The sequence below is a fragment of the Mastacembelus armatus genome, chromosome 19 (assembly GCF_900324485.2).
Source record: "Mastacembelus armatus chromosome 19, fMasArm1.2, whole genome shotgun sequence".
Classification (NCBI taxonomy): domain Eukaryota; kingdom Metazoa; phylum Chordata; class Actinopteri; order Synbranchiformes; family Mastacembelidae; genus Mastacembelus; species Mastacembelus armatus.
Genome location: NC_046651.1, coordinates 9,343,773 through 9,361,698, shown reverse-complemented (window position 1 = coordinate 9,361,698; position 17,926 = coordinate 9,343,773). Strand labels below are relative to the sequence as shown.

The 17,926-nt window shown below is 42.7% G+C and overlaps 2 protein-coding genes across 3 annotated transcripts; one reads left to right on the top strand and one right to left on the bottom strand.

The window, feature by feature from the left end:
- Window positions 1-657: 657 nt before the first annotated feature.
- cox6b1 (cytochrome c oxidase subunit 6B1) lies at window positions 658-2,833 on the top strand. Its single transcript, XM_026316493.1, has 4 exons — window positions 658-814; window positions 1,493-1,606; window positions 1,898-1,998; window positions 2,568-2,833. Exons 2-4 carry the CDS (start codon window positions 1,501-1,503, stop codon window positions 2,619-2,621), a joined length of 261 nt encoding a protein of 86 aa, XP_026172278.1. The 5' UTR covers window positions 658-814; window positions 1,493-1,500; the 3' UTR covers window positions 2,622-2,833.
- A 120-nt stretch (window positions 2,834-2,953) lies between these two features.
- Window positions 2,954-17,910, bottom strand: katnip (katanin interacting protein). Of its 2 annotated transcripts, XM_026316489.1 has the most exons (29): window positions 17,754-17,910; window positions 17,073-17,188; window positions 15,910-15,998; window positions 15,484-15,656; window positions 14,961-15,073; window positions 14,738-14,839; window positions 14,438-14,587; window positions 13,973-14,213; window positions 13,576-13,707; window positions 13,245-13,396; window positions 12,832-12,938; window positions 12,454-12,550; window positions 12,146-12,355; window positions 11,422-11,559; window positions 9,688-10,543; window positions 8,794-9,561; window positions 8,493-8,701; window positions 8,153-8,231; window positions 7,887-8,064; window positions 7,618-7,783; window positions 6,965-7,131; window positions 6,805-6,869; window positions 6,153-6,263; window positions 5,861-6,000; window positions 5,652-5,753; window positions 5,406-5,566; window positions 5,064-5,090; window positions 4,659-4,744; window positions 2,954-4,569 (listed from the first exon to the last, which is right to left on the bottom strand). In XM_026316489.1, the coding sequence occupies exons 2-29, from the start codon at window positions 17,088-17,090 to the stop codon at window positions 4,514-4,516; spliced, it is 4,893 nt and encodes a 1,630-aa protein (XP_026172274.1). In that variant the 5' UTR covers window positions 17,091-17,188; window positions 17,754-17,910; the 3' UTR covers window positions 2,954-4,513. The 2 variants fall into 2 exon arrangements, with proteins under 2 accessions (XP_026172274.1, XP_026172275.1); XM_026316490.1 differs by lacking the exon at window positions 5,064-5,090.
- Window positions 17,911-17,926: the final 16 nt, after the last annotated feature.

Below are 17,926 nucleotides of genomic sequence, written 5' to 3'. Positions count from 1 at the left end.
GCGCACAAACAGCACGCTGCCGGGTCGTCATGACGACAAACCTCCACTACAGCGGCGTTAATTTGTCACATAAAGCCCAATTTCTACCATTTCAGTGGGTTTTAGTCAGTGTGAAAGTGCCTCGTCAATCTGCTCATCAGGGCACATACTCCGCATAACCAAGCGGCTGCTGTAATTAGGTTCGAGCTCTTCTGGTCCCTGTTATGCACCTGGCGCGCCTCATCAACAACACGTCGCCGCTCCACCTCACATGACCTGATAACTGTAGTTCCTAGAAAGCGACTGTGTTTTGGCCAAACGGAGCGTCTGCTCTCACCATGTCTCCACATCCAAAGCTCAGTCACTGCGGGAGCAGAGTAACGACGAGCGGCTGCCTCATGAAGTCCGCTCCGCGCAAAGCACTGGAGATACTTTTAACACCGTGTAAGCATCTATCAATGATTAACACGCACGCACGCACACGCACACACAAAACAATAAATGGCACAATACTTCCGCCTCGACGGGACAAGTTCACATCTGAGAGAAATGTGAAATAAAACACGATTAAAAATAAACCGCGGTTCCCTCAGGTCCATCTCACACACGCACACACACACCGCACATCCCTTAAAGCGGCGCGGTGTCGGCAGCTGGAGCTGCGGGACCGTGCGGGCGCCTCTCTCTCTCTCTCCAATGTGACCTGAGTCCGCCATATCGTTATGAAGGGGCTGCACGGCTGCAATAGCTTCAGAGCCCGGCGCGCGCGGAACGAGCCACGTTCACCGTCGGGTGTGAAAGTCACCGCGAGCTCGAGCCCAACGCTGCTTCAAAGGTACCGTCCACCTGCACGACTCCATCTCTGCTCTTTTTACTCACACATATATATTATATATTATATATCACATATGTGATGATACAGTTACCAGACAGACTCAGTCGCCGCGCGGTGAAATTGCATTAATTTGCGCTTATAAATTAACATTTCAGACTTTATTTCACCGTGTAGGCGAACAATAATAATCAGACTAATGAAATAACAACGCAGGATTTTACCTGTGTGTGTGGAAAAAAAAAGAGAAACTGAGTTGTGTCATGAGGAAATGAAGGCCGAATGATCGAAGCTATTGATAAGCTATCTGCCAATATCAGTTAACATGTTTTTTTTGTTTTGCTAATTTTATTTACGTATTTGCGTCTGAAATACATATGAGAACCTTGACTGGTAGCTCTATAGTCTTATGGTATAGATTTCCTCAGTGAAGGATTATACCATAGTCGCCCTGTATGCAGCAGTCCTCCAGTCCTCCACAGTCGGTGCATATCTTCAACAATCCAGCTAAGATCTGAAGTCAGTCCTTAGGCCGTACTCAGGAGGTACCTATCCATAGCTGTACTGATGTATGTGGGGAAAACACCTGACTCATGACTGACTATGTCTGAACTTAACCACTAAAGCAGAAAAGGCTTTATGTTTGGCACCTCACAGTATCTACTAATGTTCTCTTGACAGAGGTGAAAATGGCTGAGGACATTAAGGCCAAACTAGAGAATTACCGCACTGCTCCCTTTGATGCCAGATTCCCCAACCAGAACCAGACCAGAAACTGCTGGTCCAACTATCTGGGTAAGACTGCACCTCAAGGTCAAAACAGTCAACAGTGGCTCCAGACCTTCCTGAATGAAAAGTAAAACACCAATTAAAAAACCTTTAAAAGATACTTTGCTCTATTTAGCTTATTATTATACCCCTGATTACTTAATACTCCTAAATGTCAGGTAAAACACACTCTTGTCTAAAGCCAATACAGCCTCTCCACTAAGGTGTTTGAAAGTGTGTTGACTGGGCTGAAATGATACTTCCCCTTGAAACCATGGTCTTTTTTAAAGTTCATTGTTGTGGTCTCTCTGTTAATAGACTACCACCGCTGCCAGAAAGCTCTGGATGCTAAAGGAGTAGACAACACCCCTTGCGAATGGTACAGGAGGGTCTACAAATCAATTTGCCCCATGTCCTGGGTAAATACTTCATCACATCTCAAACTTCTTGATATAAGCTGTTTTACAAAGGCATGCAGTTGAAAAGTAATTGCTGATTACACAGTATTCCGTCTGATAGGGGCTGAGTCTGTCTAGCAGGGGTCAAACAACTTTATCGGTCCTCACATTCCTGAGAGTCTCTGCTAAGTCTTGAGAATCAAAACAACAGGAAGAGTTTGAGTCCAAAATTAGAGATAGGAGATCCCCCTTATAAAAAAAAACCCAGCTTAAGTATTCTTAAGCCAGAATCTAGGTACAAGATTTTCCACATTACCACTTTCAGTAATATGTTTCATACATTACACAGAATCGCTTGTTATGCTTTTGCTTCTCTTATATGGGCTCTTAAATCAACGCATAATTATAGTGGGTAGAAAAACTGCTGGGGCATTTCTCTTGATGGGCAGAAACTTCCATGCATGTTGTACTTTAGGTCACAGCAAAAACTTATGCTATTTGTAAAAAGTTTGACTCTGAACAACAACAAAACAAAAGTAAGCTATATTGATGTTACAAAGTACGTTTGACTCAAAACTGTGTTCCTTTAGATCCAGAAATGGGATGACCAGAGAGCAGAGGGAACCTTCCCAGGAAAAATCTAAGACTGCCATCTTCAAAGCCGTTCGACTGCAAAGATGATGCAATCTTTTCAGCTAAATGTTTGTATATGTGGTGGGAGACCACATGCTCCATCAACACCTTTCCACTATTGCTGCTCTGTCCTATGAGCACACCGAAAATGAATGGTCATTCCTAACAAATATAAAATGTATAGCAGATTCTGCATTAAAATATCTCAGGATATATTTATGGAGCACTGTTATCTTGTTTTTTTTTCTCTTTATCATTAGCTGGGGTGCAAAGCTGAGAACACTCATGACAACAGATGAAAAAAAACAAGCTTATCATTTACAGAAAACTGGTGGGAGATATTTTTTTTACAATTTTATTCATCCAAATAAACCTACATCAAATATACAGATTTAATCAAGATTAGAAAAATAATTAAATATTTCAAATCACTAAATGTCACATGTACAAAAATAGCCACCACCCCACAGAGCAGACAGAGATACAGAGTAATGACTATTGTTGCTGCAGGACATATTGAAATTAAATACATAAAACTGCATTTCATATACAATTACTCCCATCAGGTGTAAGGAGTATGAAATAGTTTATATTGGGGCTCAATGACGCAGTAAAAACTTCTCCAAACAGAAGTACCTAACAGTTTAGATGGTGACAGCTAATGCTGAGGAAACTTCCCATGCAAGTCAGTAAGTTAAATATTGAATAAATGACTAATACAACATCAACTACCAATTATACTAATGAAGTTTTTTTCCCTTTTTAAAGATAAGCTTTACTTTGAGGTAAGATTATAGTATTTGCATATTAGAAGTTGCCTATTTCTGAATCTATTCAAAATCTAAACTGGCAAATACTTTCTACTATTTACAACCAAATTCCTAAAACAGCTTTGCCAGTTCAACAAATGTTTGCCTCCAAAAAGCTTTATGGCAACTTCCATAAAGGTCACTTTGATGCAAAAGTTTTTCTACCTGATGCTAAGCAGAAAAAAAAAATATCCTGACCTAATTTTGTCAAGCCAAATACAGAGTATTTCAAAAAAAGTCTAGTTGATTTCTGTTAACATCCTCTGAGGCTTTGAACAGCATCAGTTTTCATTTTATTCAAGCTGAGATTTATAAAAAAACATCTGATTAGGCCATGTTTTCAACTACCATTTTAGCCATCAATATAAATTTTCCAAAAGTGCAAGCCTCTCTGGAAGCACTTCCACAAGTGAAACCATTAGACCTTGAAACATATAAGCCAAGAGATATGAATTATTAATAGATAGAAATTAGTGTCTGCATAGCATTAGTGTTGGTTGGTGCACTGGTGGAGTGTTAGTCAGTTCTCATACCGATTAGGCAAAGAGCTGATGGTCTAAGCTCGTCAGTGGATAAAATTCATTAATAAATGTAGCATCAGCCACATCCTGATGTGACAGTGTGTTTCTGTGGCCTTGGAGCTTTTTTTTCCCAGTATTTACATGCCACAAGCAGCAATTCAATATATATGCAGCACAAAAATCACAAGTAGCAGCCACAGATAAAGTGTTAAGTACTAGGCACAATAATGAGGCTGATAAAAATGCAGCCTCTCAGGTTTATCCTGGCACAATGGGAGGGACAACTAGAGCAACTATACAGTATGTGTTCAGGGTTACATGTATGTGTGGCTGTGTTTGCACAGCAAAGGGAGAGGGACTAATCCAACCATAAAGTGGAATCCTATGTGTGTGTGTAAACCCACCGTAATACAACCATGGGAGCCACTGTCACATTGCCAGTAATCTCAATGTAAAGGAGGTTTTCAAAATAATCACCCATTAGAAAGTGGGTAAAAACAGTCAGCCATAGTTTCTCCCTACAACTCCGTAACATTGTACAAACACTGAATCCAGATCTGTTTGTGCAGTCTGTCAGTACCTCCTCTTTCCATGTTTCCCATCAGTCATGCAGGTTTTAGGCCTAAGAGCTGCACAGAGAGAAAACAAACAGTTTTACATTAACATTTTCAAACTAATTAGTATATGTACCTAAGAAGTAAATGCAGGCCTGGTTTACCTGGATCTGCTGTCTGCTTCTTCTTGTTATGATGGACTATCTGATTCTCATTGGTCATTTTGACATCCTGGTCTTCCACATAATTACTGCAACACAGCAAGAAAACAAAGACACAGCAGATACGTTTATTTTAACTTGGTTGCACCTATGAAAGTGGAACAGCCAATAACACAAAATGGAGGGTTTATAACAAAGCTTAAAGCCAGCAGCTCCAGGACTTTAGACCAAAAAAGGAGCTACAGGGTGAGAAAGGAAGAAAGGACGGACTGAGGCATCACAAGTCAAGCGAGTGGTAAGGAGGATGTGGCATGGCTGGGGGACATTTGAGGGCACTGGAGGTATCTTGAACACAGGGACTGACCACAGGGAGGTGCTGACGGGGCTATCACAGGGTCTGTTACTCACTGTTTGTTGTGTCTGCTGCCACGGGGGCTGAAGTGGAGAAGAGCACAGCTCTGTTTAAAACAACTCACTTTCTGGTTCATTGGGGTTTAACCCAACCTTCTTTATCAAGACATTAGTTTCTCTATCAGACTGCCTTGTGAAGCAATTAACAGCAATTCATGATTTGCATCTAATTTCCAAACTGGTACAGAAGGTGCATCATTACTAAATGGCAACATGTTCTGGAAAAGAAGCATGGCCAATAGGAATTATGTTTTTTGCAAAAGGCACCACATAACAATCAGCTAATAAACCAAGTAGTCGGAAAACCGAAATATCCAATTCCTAAAAAAGGTGGAGTACCTGATGACAGTGTTCCTCTCTCGATGTGCAATGTAGGCATTGTCTGTGAACAGGATGGTGTGATAGGGCACGACTGGATCACACGTAGGCAGAATGCCTCGCGCCATGTGGCTTACACTGTCCAAGATGCCATTGTACACCAGGAGGTCATCCACCAGCAGCTGTACACACAGAGACTTACACGTTTCACCGTTTACGGTGCAACTTTTAAGACCTGAATGCACAACACAGGTGGGAGTGGCTTACCCCAAACTCCTTCACTCCTCTCTGTGGTGTCTTCGAGTAGTTCCACAACTTAATCATAGACACTGTCACTGGTTGATCAAAGATGACATACACACGGTTCACCTACACAGGAACATACAACACACTGAATCCAGCTGCGAGCTTTTATCCGGGCGTATTAACTGACTGGAGTGATGCCTCTCATTTCTCTCTTTCACACACTTCCTCACCAGTCCAGGGAGCACAGGGGCTAACCACATGTGTCTTCCATCGTGGATACTGTTGACGCCATCTATTAATTTATCTGGAGTCCTCACATCACCACTCACATTGTCCAGTACGTTCACACTGTCTGGAAAAGCAGCAATGTCTGTTGGACGTAATGTTGAGGAACAGACGTGTATAAATACCCACTCTAATCCTTCAACAGCTGCTATTAATTTACCACCAATTAAACATGAGTTCCATTTGAGAGTACAGGTTTGTGAGGAAAGACACAGGAAGGTCAATTTGAAAGGATACTGTTGTCACTGAGATGGATCTTCTCATGGTTCTGGTCATAAAACTCAAGGCCGTTCAGACCGATGTAGTATGGATCTCCCCAGGTTGTTAACAGCTGCAGCTGAAAAATGACTGACAGGTGAAGTTCAAGGAATATACAACATGGGGTCACCTCTGATTAATTCATAATCATGCACAGGCTATGGTTGGACTGGCCGATCCCAACTTATAAAGAAAAACTCAGTTTACAAAAATACTGCTGCAGCAGTGTTACAACCGCAGTGCCGTTAGCCTGTTAGTCATCTGTGACACTTCCTCTAAAACATAGCTGCATTTACAGTATCCACAGCGCCACCTGAGTTTTTGCACTGTGGCTGAATATTACTACACTATGAAATGATCAGGATGTGCACCCATTACTGTTTACATCTTTACCCTGCTGTCTACAACCTGCTGCTTTGCTTTGATATACAAAAAAAACCTGTTAGTGAACATGTGCATGTTGTAACCAAAGCCACTGATGCAGATGGGTCAATGGTGCCAGAACCCGCAAATCTGATGTTTTTATTGGCACATATCTAAAGATTACCTTTGCACTGACTATACAGACAGGACCAATAAACACAGCTGTCCACACCATACCTCAGTTGTAAATCAGTACATGAAAGGATACAGCCACAAGGCATTATGGGAGATTCATAGTCCATGCTGGCCTGCTCTTGCTTTCTAGAATTTCCTCTGTATTAGAAAATAAAAAAGATATTTTAAGGAATGTAATTTTCAAACATTCTCATGAAACAGCAGTACAAGGAAGTTCACACTTAGACTCCTACTTGTGGTAGTCCTCAGCACTCTTGATATCAGTGGGCGTCTGGAGGAAATCTACAAAAAGGATCTCCTGGGCAAAGTCAAAGTGGCAGTTGCCTGGTCCTTTCCTGATCAGGAACCCCTCCCTTGGAGAGATTGCGACATCATCCATGAACACATGGATCATCTTCACCTGAGCATGTAGAGATTTGTAACATTTACATGTTGTATACAACCTCCATCCATCCATCCATCCATCATCAATACCCTATTTAGGGTCACAGGGATCTGCGGGAGCCTATCCCAGCTCTTTTTGGATTAAAGGCAGGGGTACACCCTGGACAGGTCAACCTCCTCCATTTTTTGGTCAAACATAACAGCTTGTGATAACTAATTCATTCCTCGTAGTAGCATGTTTGAGCATGTTTAAAAGCCTGGGGTATTACAAATATTCATAGAAGTAGTTTTTAAAGGGTGAATTGTATTCTGATCTGATGTTTTCTGTACCAAAAAACAAAAAAACAGCAATTGCTCTTTAAGCCAATCTAAAAGCGACTGACATCTATTTATAATATTGAGTTTTTTTCACAGTTTATTATGTGCAGTATTCCATAATTTCAGAAGGACTATTATTATTAATTACATGAAACTATAGCAAATACTGTCTAACGTGTCTCACCCCTCTGTAAGAGTCCTCAGGAGACTTGTTGTAGTTCCAGATACGAAGCCCAGCGATGGTTTGGGCCTTACTGAAGTTAATGTTCAATGTATGGGGCTCTCCATAGGAGAAAGGGATTAGCCACATGTGCAGGTCATCAGTGGTAATATTGTGCCCATCTATAATCCTGGGTAATGAAAGCATACACATAATGTTGTACTTGAAACAATCATGATGATTCTGGATTCTGATTGTGACGGGACATATAGCAGATTTTGTGTCAGACGTACTTATCGAGTGTGCGCAGGTCATGTCCATAATCAGGCAGGTCGTTGAGGTCCCTTGGTGAGGCAGCCAGCATACTGAGGTCTAAAGATACACTTTCCCCATCCTTCCCCACCACCTCCAATCCAGTGAGGCCCATATAGTGGGAGTCCCCCCAGGTCAATGCCAGCTCTAGTCTAAGGCCTGGGATGAGCAGACGTTTTTATTGTAACTATCCAAAGCTGAGGCAAGAACAGACGAAACAATGACATACTACTGTTTATGTACTCACACTTTCCAGTGTACATCCCAGGAATATGTTCCATGCTCTCCTCAGACTGGCTCACAGTGGGGTTAAGGTGAAGTTTCAACTACGGAAACGTGAATTCATTTAAGCACAACTGTATTACAACTGTCCTGATGATGGTGTGATGCGTAGCTTACTCTTCATGCCTGTTAGACTATGAGATATCACTACCCATCACTCATGAAAAACATGAAATGTCCTGGTTTGTGTTTGGCTAGTCAGTTGAGAATAAGGTGCTCAAATTTACAAGCATTTGACTGACATTCAAATCTCATGAAAACCTCTGTAAAAACCTGAACCTGCTGCTGGTTAGGCCATTACTTACAGTGAGGTCTTCTTCTCGGAAACCGGCCTGCGTGAAAGGTCTTTCTTCTCCCTCTCCATCAGCAGTGCGCGGTCTCTGAAGCTCCTCTTCATACACCAGACTCTCAGGACCCTCAGCTTCACTAAGGAAGGTTTCATCATATCGAGACATAGCCTCCAGGATCTCATCATCAGTAGTGAATAGGATAGTGTCCCCAAACTGGTCCAGTCCTGAAGTGGCAAAAGGTTAAAGAAAATGGAAATGTTGATCACGTGACACATGATGCAGCATAAATGCTTGTGTGGCTGGTTTATTTACGTACCTCCAGACAGGGTCCCTGATGCCTTGGCAATCTCTCCCCTAAATATGCACCTGCCATCAAGCAGCATTTCCACCTCTTTCACCCCTCGAAAAGAGTGGATGCGTGACTTGTTGTAGTTCCACACACGGATCATGGCCACTTGGTAGGGAGCTCCAAAGTCTAAGAAGATGGTGTGGCTGCAACCAGGGGTAAACGGTGCTAGCCAGAGGTGCATGTCATCCTGGGTACGATTAATGCTATCGATTAAGTTGGTGACAACACGGGGATCTTTGCCATACGCTGGGAGAATGTTGATGTCTGGAGGGTCAGCATGGATGTGAGCAGGTCGAAGGGGCTCTCCACTAGAGCTAAACACCTCCAGGCCATTGAGGCCCACATAGTGGCGATCACCCCAGGTGGACAGGATGTTGATGACTAGTCTTTGGCCTTGTGGCAGCACCGGGATTTCAAACTCATCCTCCCGCTCCATGGACGGATCATCATCAGGGCCTTCACATTCTGCCCCCTGAGTGGAGAGGGAGGAAAGTAGGACCCTGGATGCTGTAGAGGCATTGAGTGGGACTGTGGCTGGACCACGGCCCTGCCGCTGGAGGAACTCGTCAAAGATGTCACCTTCAAAACCCATGTTGGAGATCCGTCCACGTTGACACTGGTTAAACTTTGTGAGGGAGTCCCAGGACTCCATGAGGGTGTTGTCCTGCTGGCTGTGCAACTGGGCCCGAGATGAGCACTGCCTCCTGCTGCTGTTTACCAATGACATCGGCTCCTCTGGAAAATACAGACATTAGTTAGGAATTACTAACAAGTCAAAGAAAACATATTAGTGAAATACATCTCAAAAAACCCAAGACAGTTTGTTTCAGCGTACACATGGGGGCTAGTAGCCTGCCCTACCTGTATTTGACAATGCAGTGACTCTGAGCTGTTGCTCCTCTGCCTGCCTAGCATTTACTGCAGTGTTTCGGAATGAGCTCCTGCGTCCACTAATCGGCCTGTCTGGTTTTTGCTCCCTGAGCTCCTCCAGCAGATCACAGCTCAGGTTCAGAGAGTCAGCCTTCCACTGACCCCCATTCACTGTCTTTTCCACTCCTCTGCACACCCGCCCTGGGTTGCATGGCAGGTCCGAGAGCATTGAAGATGAGGCTGATGGTGATTTGGGCTCTGTGGAGTGCTGAGGCACCAGCCACCGGGGCCTTTCCCTAATGGCCTCACAGCCCTCTGGAGCTCCTCTATTCAGGGGCTGCAGCCACTGAGGCGCCACACGTGAAGACGACGGCTGGGTGGTGACTGTCTGTTCCATGGGTGCTTGCTGTTCTACCTGCTGCCTAAGAGAGAGGGGGTCTTCTGAGGCAGGGAGGTCAAAAGAGTTTCTGTGTGTGGATGAGTGACGAGTGGAGGATGAAACTCCCACTGCTGAAGGAGTGATGGGTGGTAGCGGTGTATGTGATTTCTCTTGCATGTCCATCATAGCCAGGCCTGCTGTGTCAAAGGTCTGTGGATTCAAAATGTGGTGTCGCTGGGTGCCCTCCCCACCCTTCCTGTCCTCATGACGCTGGGGACTGACACCCCGCAGGCTGTGTCCTGAAGACACAGGGCTGGAATACAAGGAATCAGAGACCTGGAAATCCTGGAGGTCAATTGTGGTGCTATAGTCGAAGATTTGGTTACCGCAGCCCTTTTCCAGCTCACCTTCAAACACCAACGTGCTGTTCAGGTAAAGCTTTATATGCCGTGCACCAATGTCAAGCTCCTGAAGAAGAAAAAGAGCCTTTTTACATTCATACCCTGAAATGACACCCATGTTTAACAGTTTAACAACATTTGATTTTAGTACCAGTTTGTGCTAACTTATGTCCACATTATTCATTTTAATATCCTAAAGCTATACAAAAGAAATCCTATATATTCAGGCAAATAAACCAAACAAAAAGGATTTAAGGTTAAATTGTATTACAGGGCAGCATTAGCATTTAGCACACTGAACAGTATTAATTCATGCAAAACAACAAAGCATAAGGTGCAAAAAGTACATCACCTGAGAAGTTTCATAACCACACGATAAATTGATTCATTACCTAAGTGTGAACGCAGAGTCAAACCTGCAGTAATTAGTGCTCTCACACATTTTAAAGTCATAGCTGCCTTGGAGAAATGGCTAAAGCCCAACACAAATCTGTTCAATCCTCCAGACAGAAAACTGCTCTAAACCCAGGTCAGATTAGAACTGATTTCCTACCAACAAAAACTTACCTTCCAGATTCAAGACATCAAGTATTGTAGATAGAGTAACACAGATTGAGAAATAGGGGTCTTTGTACCCCTATATGAACATCAGAAAGGCAGAAGCACACATTTCCCTAGGACTAATCTCCTGAGGCTAATCTCTTACTGTTCCACATTTGGACAGACTGACAGGAAGCTCAGCCAGCCCCTACTTAAAGAGAACCACACCCACTGACGTAACCACACCGATACAGTTATGAAAACACACAATCATATTGGATTATATGGGGTCACTATAGACACAGAAATTAACATTGGATTAACTCGAGAGGTACAAATCAAAAGATGTGTGGAACAATTTAACTTAAAAACAGTAACAAACACATACAAATAAAGAACACATACACTGAGGCTTCTGTTGTAGTTCCAGATTTTGATGCGAGATATGCCAAAGTCTGGGGAGCGCTCTGTGTTCCTGATGATGAAATAGAGCTGGATGGGAGGATGGAATGGACACGTCCACATGTGACGTTCTTTGGTGGTCTGTCAGCCCAAAACAAAAGACACAATCAACTCTTTGTCCGTGAAAAATAAATAATGCAGTTCGTTAACAAATGTCAACCACCTCAAACCTGTAATTTATAGGCCTCTCACACTACAGAGATGTAAGCTGCATCCTATTAATGTGTTTGAGCATTCAGGGTCTTGATATTATGGACGCTACTCTACTGTCGTGGAAAACGAAAAGGAGCAGCGCCATAATTAATATTGTTAGTTACAGCTTTCCTTTTGTTGCTATGACAAAGCTAAATGTGAAAGAAGTCTGTTGTACCACACATTTAAGCAATTCATACAAAGCTCATTTTGTAAATATAACTATATTAAAGATAAAAACGTAAAATATATGTGTAACTATTGTAAGACAAAGCATTAAATACCATTTTGACACACTTGAGTACAAATATGTAAATGTGCTGGGCAATGGAAAGGACTCACAAAGGACAATGTGCTATACAAGGCTGGGAATATTCAAATGTCAGAGGACAGAGTTTAATTGGTGAAAATTTAATTTCTGGCTACAAACCAGCAGGAATCATGCAAGTAGGATGCTGAGGCAGCAAAGACTTACTTTCACCTTTCCGTTGACGAGAGCCCCCAGATTCCCGGGATAGTCGACGTTTCTGATGTCTAGGTCATGAGGTGACACATACAGCTTCTTGCTTCTGAGGCAGGAAAACTGCAACTCAGTTAGCCCGACCTGCAAAGCATTCCCCCAGTTTGACAGGATCTCCATGGTGACATATAAAGCAGGAGTGACCTCTGCTGAGGACTGCCTTCTCTGCAACGACAACACAAAACATTCACAAATTCACAATTACACTCCCAGCAATATAAGGATTATTGATTCTGGACTCTGAGACTGTGTTACTGACTCACCAGCTGCCTGCTATAGTCTGCTTTCACACCATGAGGAATATTGTAGCTTGGTCCAGCTTCAAGCTTCTCCAAGGCTTTCAGCAGTTTCTGTTGTTGCCTAAAACAGAAGGATGACATCCTCATCTCTGCTGCTTTGTCTTTTGTCCCTGACCTTCACGTTATTGGTGTGGAACGGCTGAGCACTGTGGAATCTACACTGATAAATAATTCTTCAAAGTCACACCATGTATGCACCATAAATTTCTGCTCCTATCCATGTCTCTAGAACAATGTTATGTTAGGTCTGACACTTTATGATGAAGATCAGCACAAGTACCGGGTGTCTTCCAACCACCTGAAAACAGAATGTGTATACAGTATAATGTATATACAGCATACCTGGGGCCCATAAGTGTGATCCTCTGCATGGCTAAATTGACACTGTTCTCATCCTTGTCCTGAGTGTGATCATGCACTAAGCCATTCATCATCTGATGTCCCCTGCCCTGGATGAAAAGGAAGTAAAAGTGTCAGAGAAAAACAGCTTTAGAGACAAGGTTTATGTGCTTGTCAAATCCAGAACACTGTCATAATATTAAAACTGGGAGCACAGAGAGTACATATGTAGAGTTCTGATTGGACACAGTAAACAGAAAAAAAAGAAAAAAAAAAAAATCAGGCTATAAGAATATACAGTAGACTGTTCTATGTTCTGGATCACCATGAGACAAAGTTAAGAGTTTTTTTTTTCTAATATGTAATATCCAAGATTGAGTAAAAAGTGGGTGAAGTGCATTGTGCGGCAGGTGGACCATGTTACGGTTGAGGAGCTCCGGACTCCGCACAGGGTCATTTTCTCTCTGAATGGCTTGTTGTACTCTCCATGCCATCTCCTCTGAGTCTCGGTCCTCAACAGAAGGCTTTCTGGCTGCAGACAGGGGCCTCTCCACTCGACTCTTTGGCCCTTTTGCAAGAAGCACACATTGTTTCAGCTTCCTAACCTTTACACACAGTTTTCAAAGAGTTTGTATAAAGTGTTCTCAAAATGGGAAATCAGCATTCTTAAACCCTGATTCTCAGATTATACATTTAAAACATGTACAATTAGCATAGAACATGTCTGTAAAAGGTTAGAAGACTTACTCTGACCATCCCAGCTCTCCTTTGAAGATGGTCTGTCCAGTGTTTTGCTCCTCACCATCATAGGCTTGGTGGGTATAAAGGTGTCAATATTTTCTTTCCTTTTTGCAGACAGAGAGCGTTCAATTTTACGGCCTGAAACAATGGAGAATGCAAATGCAGGGAAAATGTTGATATTAGAAGTAGCTGGCAGCAAGCATAAACGTCAGTGTCCTTCTACATTCAATGTGCTGGCTAATTCTTGAACTGCACAGACAGCTAATGTACTCGCCTATTCTCCTTGTATACAGGTCAGTGCTGATAAATGAGCTAAACAGGAGATGGAACCATTCAGGACAATTAAGACTCATCCTAAAAATCCATAATGAATTTACATATTAAAGTGGATGTTAAAAGTTACCTGTGGGTGAGGGTCCAAAGTCCAGGACAATGAGTTTTGCTGAATCAAAATGGCTATGGGAGGTACTGGGCTGAGAGTTAGAGGATGGCTTGGAGGAAGAGAGGGGCAGCCCCAGCTCGTCCAGGCTCTCGATGCTGTCCTCCCTTTCAATCTGCTCCTCCACCCACTCTTCATCTGACTCCTCCCCCGCTGAGCCGCGGTTGCTCCGTCGCATGCTAACCTCCAGGCTTCGACGCAGAACCTAGTTTACAAAAGGTCAGCAATTAAGAACACATCGGTGCACATGGCCATCAGTGTAAGCACTCAAAGACACTAACATATCCACACACATGCTTGATTTGTGCGACTAATACTGAGAAACTGTCGTTACAACAAGCAAGTAATACATTTAGATGATTCACTGTATCTCATGCTACTTTAACAAGGTGAGATAAAATAATGTACATATTTCTTTTTTCTGCTAACCTTCACTTCCTCAAGGTTGAGAAGCACCTTCTCATTGTGCTCCTGATCTGACTGGCCTCCTTGGATCTCAGGCCTGGAGCTGAAAGAGCGTGACACCTTGCAGGTGTCCCTTGGGGAGCAGGGACTACGAGGTGAGCGTGGACTGGAACTCTGCATAAAACATGGCAAATGGAAAAAGGAGAAATAGCAGAGATGGAAAGACACTAAATAGTACAGACAGATGCAACTGACACATAGCCCCTCCCCTAAAAAACACCCACACACACAGGCTTAGTAAGCATTGTAAGGCCTCCATTCTACCTCCATGTCTACGCTTTCATATGGCTCAAAATCCTCCCAGTAGTGCTTCTCTGGAGATATTATCAAACTTGGTCCTTCCTCTGCTCGAATTTTGACAGAATCCTATGTACATGACAAAAAAAAGATACATTTAATATGTGTACTTTCATTCTAAAATATGCATTGTTTTTTTAATCAAACACAATCAATTTTTAAAAATATTAAAAATTTAGGATCATTTTACCTGCACCCATTCTTTCCTTTGGACCTTCCCTGGGGCAGTGTAGCTCCTCTTCCTCTGGGTCTGCTCTAGATTACAGCTATCTTCAGTTAGCTGGTGGGCGCTTCTACAGGCATCTGCCGATGAGTCACAACACAGAAATGAACATGAGCAGCGAGGAGCAGACTACTGCCTCAGAGGAGAAGGAACACACAGTCACATACACAGATGGTCCTCAGCACATAGAGGAAGAACGAAAAACCGGCTGCCAGCTACAACTGTCACTATCATTTATTCACTGAGACTGGGCATGGGATCATGCCATGCAAACTACAAGCTGTGGAGTGGTGGCTAATAGCTGGTTTCCATATGGTCTGGGGATGACAAATGCAACAATAGAGTATAAGGCAGTACCTTTCATTTCAGTGCAACAATCAATCAACAATATTCCCCCCCTGCACAATAGAGAGGTAGAAAACATGAGGTCTTGTATATTCTTTTAGGTTTTGAGCATGTGTAGTTTTGCTATGGTCTGACAACAACATACCTGCTGTACATGTAGGCCTCCAGGCAGGTGGAGAGACAGACTTGTGGTTGGAGCTCTTGGCCTGCTTCCTACTGGCTTCAGCATTGGCTCCGTTAAGATAAATGGAAAAACCTTGCTCAAGTCGTTCCAATTCAATTTCCCTGGGGTCTTTGACTTTAAGGCGCTTTAGGATCCTATTGAGTAAAGAAATCTAGTGAATACCTCTGCAAATATGAATAGAATTCTGGTAAACATGGTATAATTGGTTCGAGATAGCTAAAATCAAGATTTGGGACTCATATTTCCTGTATTTAACACATTTCTTGTCTCAAAATAAGGAACCAATCAGTGCTCATATTAGACAGCACTGAAAGTCATAGAGGAGTTGTGTATCTCCTCTGTGAAATCTAATCTGTTCTTCCCTTACAGCCTGTGCTCACACTTCACCTGTTTTTGTGCTGGAGGGCGATTAAATATTCATCCACAGTGTCATCCAGAGCAAAGGCAAGCTTCTCTCTTTGGCACGTCTTGCTCTCCTTCAAGAACGCAAGCGCACACACGCGTACACACACAAAGAAATACACAAGGCAGTCAGAAAAGCCTACGTCAGCTGTTTGAGGAAAACATGTTTACAGCTTAACATTCATGAAGTACAATCAATTCCCACTTGATTTTGTACATCACAAATTTATACAGACTTGCACCTCAACAACTTGTATAAATAAAGCAGCGATACACCACATGCAGCATGTCAAGATGTTACGTTTATGGCATATGATTATAAAAATAGGCCTTTGGTGGCAAATATGCTTGTTTGAATGTACAAGAACGCATAAAAACATCCAGCCACTGTCAGTGCTGAGATTATAAATGTAATGTAATCCTGAAAAGGTTTTCTTAAAAACACATTAAAGAAGAACTGCTAACCACTGTAACACTGCTGCAAACCTTAACAGTGGAGTCCAGATGCACCCATGTGTGGATCCTTATAGTTTTTCATTCTACCTCCGCTCAAAAACACATCATTTGTTTCATGGTGATTTCAGGATCATGACATTATTAACTCTAAAACCCTCCAGACTTAGCAAAAACAAAATGCATAAACCTGTTTCACATCCTCATAATAAGCACTTTGTACTGTACATACAATAGTAGAGTTGACTGGATTTAAAAAAAATAAATAAATAAATAAATAAACATTAAAACACTCATTCAGTGTCTTTGGAGAATTTCATGCAGGTCGCATGACACAGTCACCAACAGCTCATGCCACATGTTCATTAATCATCATGCAAGAGAAGCAAAGAAATCACAAAGCTCTTACTTAGTTTCTACAAGTCAACTAGGCTACAGCATCTGTCAGTGTCAGGATCAGAAGAGGCAAAGACATTTAAAGGAAGAATAGAAAACGTGTTAGTGACAGGGCACAGAGAAACAGGGTGACAGCTCAGATCCTACTATAAAATCTGTCATGCTTTGTTGCGATTAAAGCTCTGAAATTTAAAGCCAGCATCCTGATAGTGTCTGATGACAAGTAAAACAACAAATGACACGAATATAAAACTACTGACAGAGCAGATGAGCTATTACATAAAGCAGTCCTTGCTTACCTCGTTGACGTTATCCATTGTCTGGCTGCAGGTGATGCTGTTCACATTTCCTATCCCATATTTCAGAGGGGGGCTTCAAAAGACATCGCTAAGATCTGTGTTGTGTTTGATTATCACTGCAAAGGGACACACATGAGATGTACCTGTGACATTAAATTGCCTTGTATGCAGCTCGTTTAAAACGTCGCCCCACCCACCGGGCGACTCAGCACAACAAACACACACACACACACACACACACACACACACACACACACACACACACACACACAGAGTACACAAGACGCAATTTCCAACCTAAACTGACCCCATCATACTTCACCCAGGCCTTGATAAAACCCGTTTTAAGCACGTTAACATGCCTGGTACGCGCAGGGAGTTTACAGATGTGTGGTAACGTCCAATAGCTAACATCCTAGCCGCTGTCCATTGTGTTGACGTTGCAGCTGCTGGGGCTTTCTGTCACTTTCTATTACTAGTTAACATTAGGTTACTCGTTTGTCGCATAAATTCACTCCGGGTTTACAGCAGAAGCACCGCTAGCAAGCGGCAGGTTAAGCTAGCAATGAAGCTAACGACAAAGCGAACGGCTAACGACTTAGCATGTAAAAAAAAAAAAACAAGAAAAGACACAAAACTGTTTTTTCATCTTGTATCTTAAAATATTAGAAAAATACTTACTGTCAATGTGAAACGGTACTTTATTAGCCGTTAGCTTTAAAACTGTGCTGTTTTCTCATGTGCCCAGTGTGTTGTTGGCTGGTAACCAGGACGGCTGTCCACCAATGGGAAGAGCCGCACCGGGGTCGGACACGCCCCCTGCCTGCTGCTCCCAGTCCAGCCTGCACAAATCC

Excerpts from the sequence above, each read along its gene's own strand:
- cox6b1 (XM_026316493.1), top strand. The coding sequence starts at position 1,501 with ATGGCTGAGGACATTAAGGCCAAACTAGAGAATTACCGCACTGCTCCC. Across the intron at positions 1,607-1,897 it reads CTGCTGGTCCAACTATCTGG|ACTACCACCGCTGCCAGAAA; the intron begins GTAAGACTGCAC and ends CTCTGTTAATAG. Across the intron at positions 1,999-2,567 it reads CAATTTGCCCCATGTCCTGG|ATCCAGAAATGGGATGACCA; the intron begins GTAAATACTTCA and ends GTGTTCCTTTAG.
- katnip (XM_026316489.1), bottom strand. Across the intron at positions 14,214-14,437 it reads TCAACCTTGAGGAAGTGAAG|GTTCTGCGTCGAAGCCTGGA; the intron begins GTTAGCAGAAAA and ends TTTGTAAACTAG. Across the intron at positions 7,784-7,886 it reads GACCTGCGCACACTCGATAA|GATTATAGATGGGCACAATA; the intron begins GTACGTCTGACA and ends TTCATTACCCAG.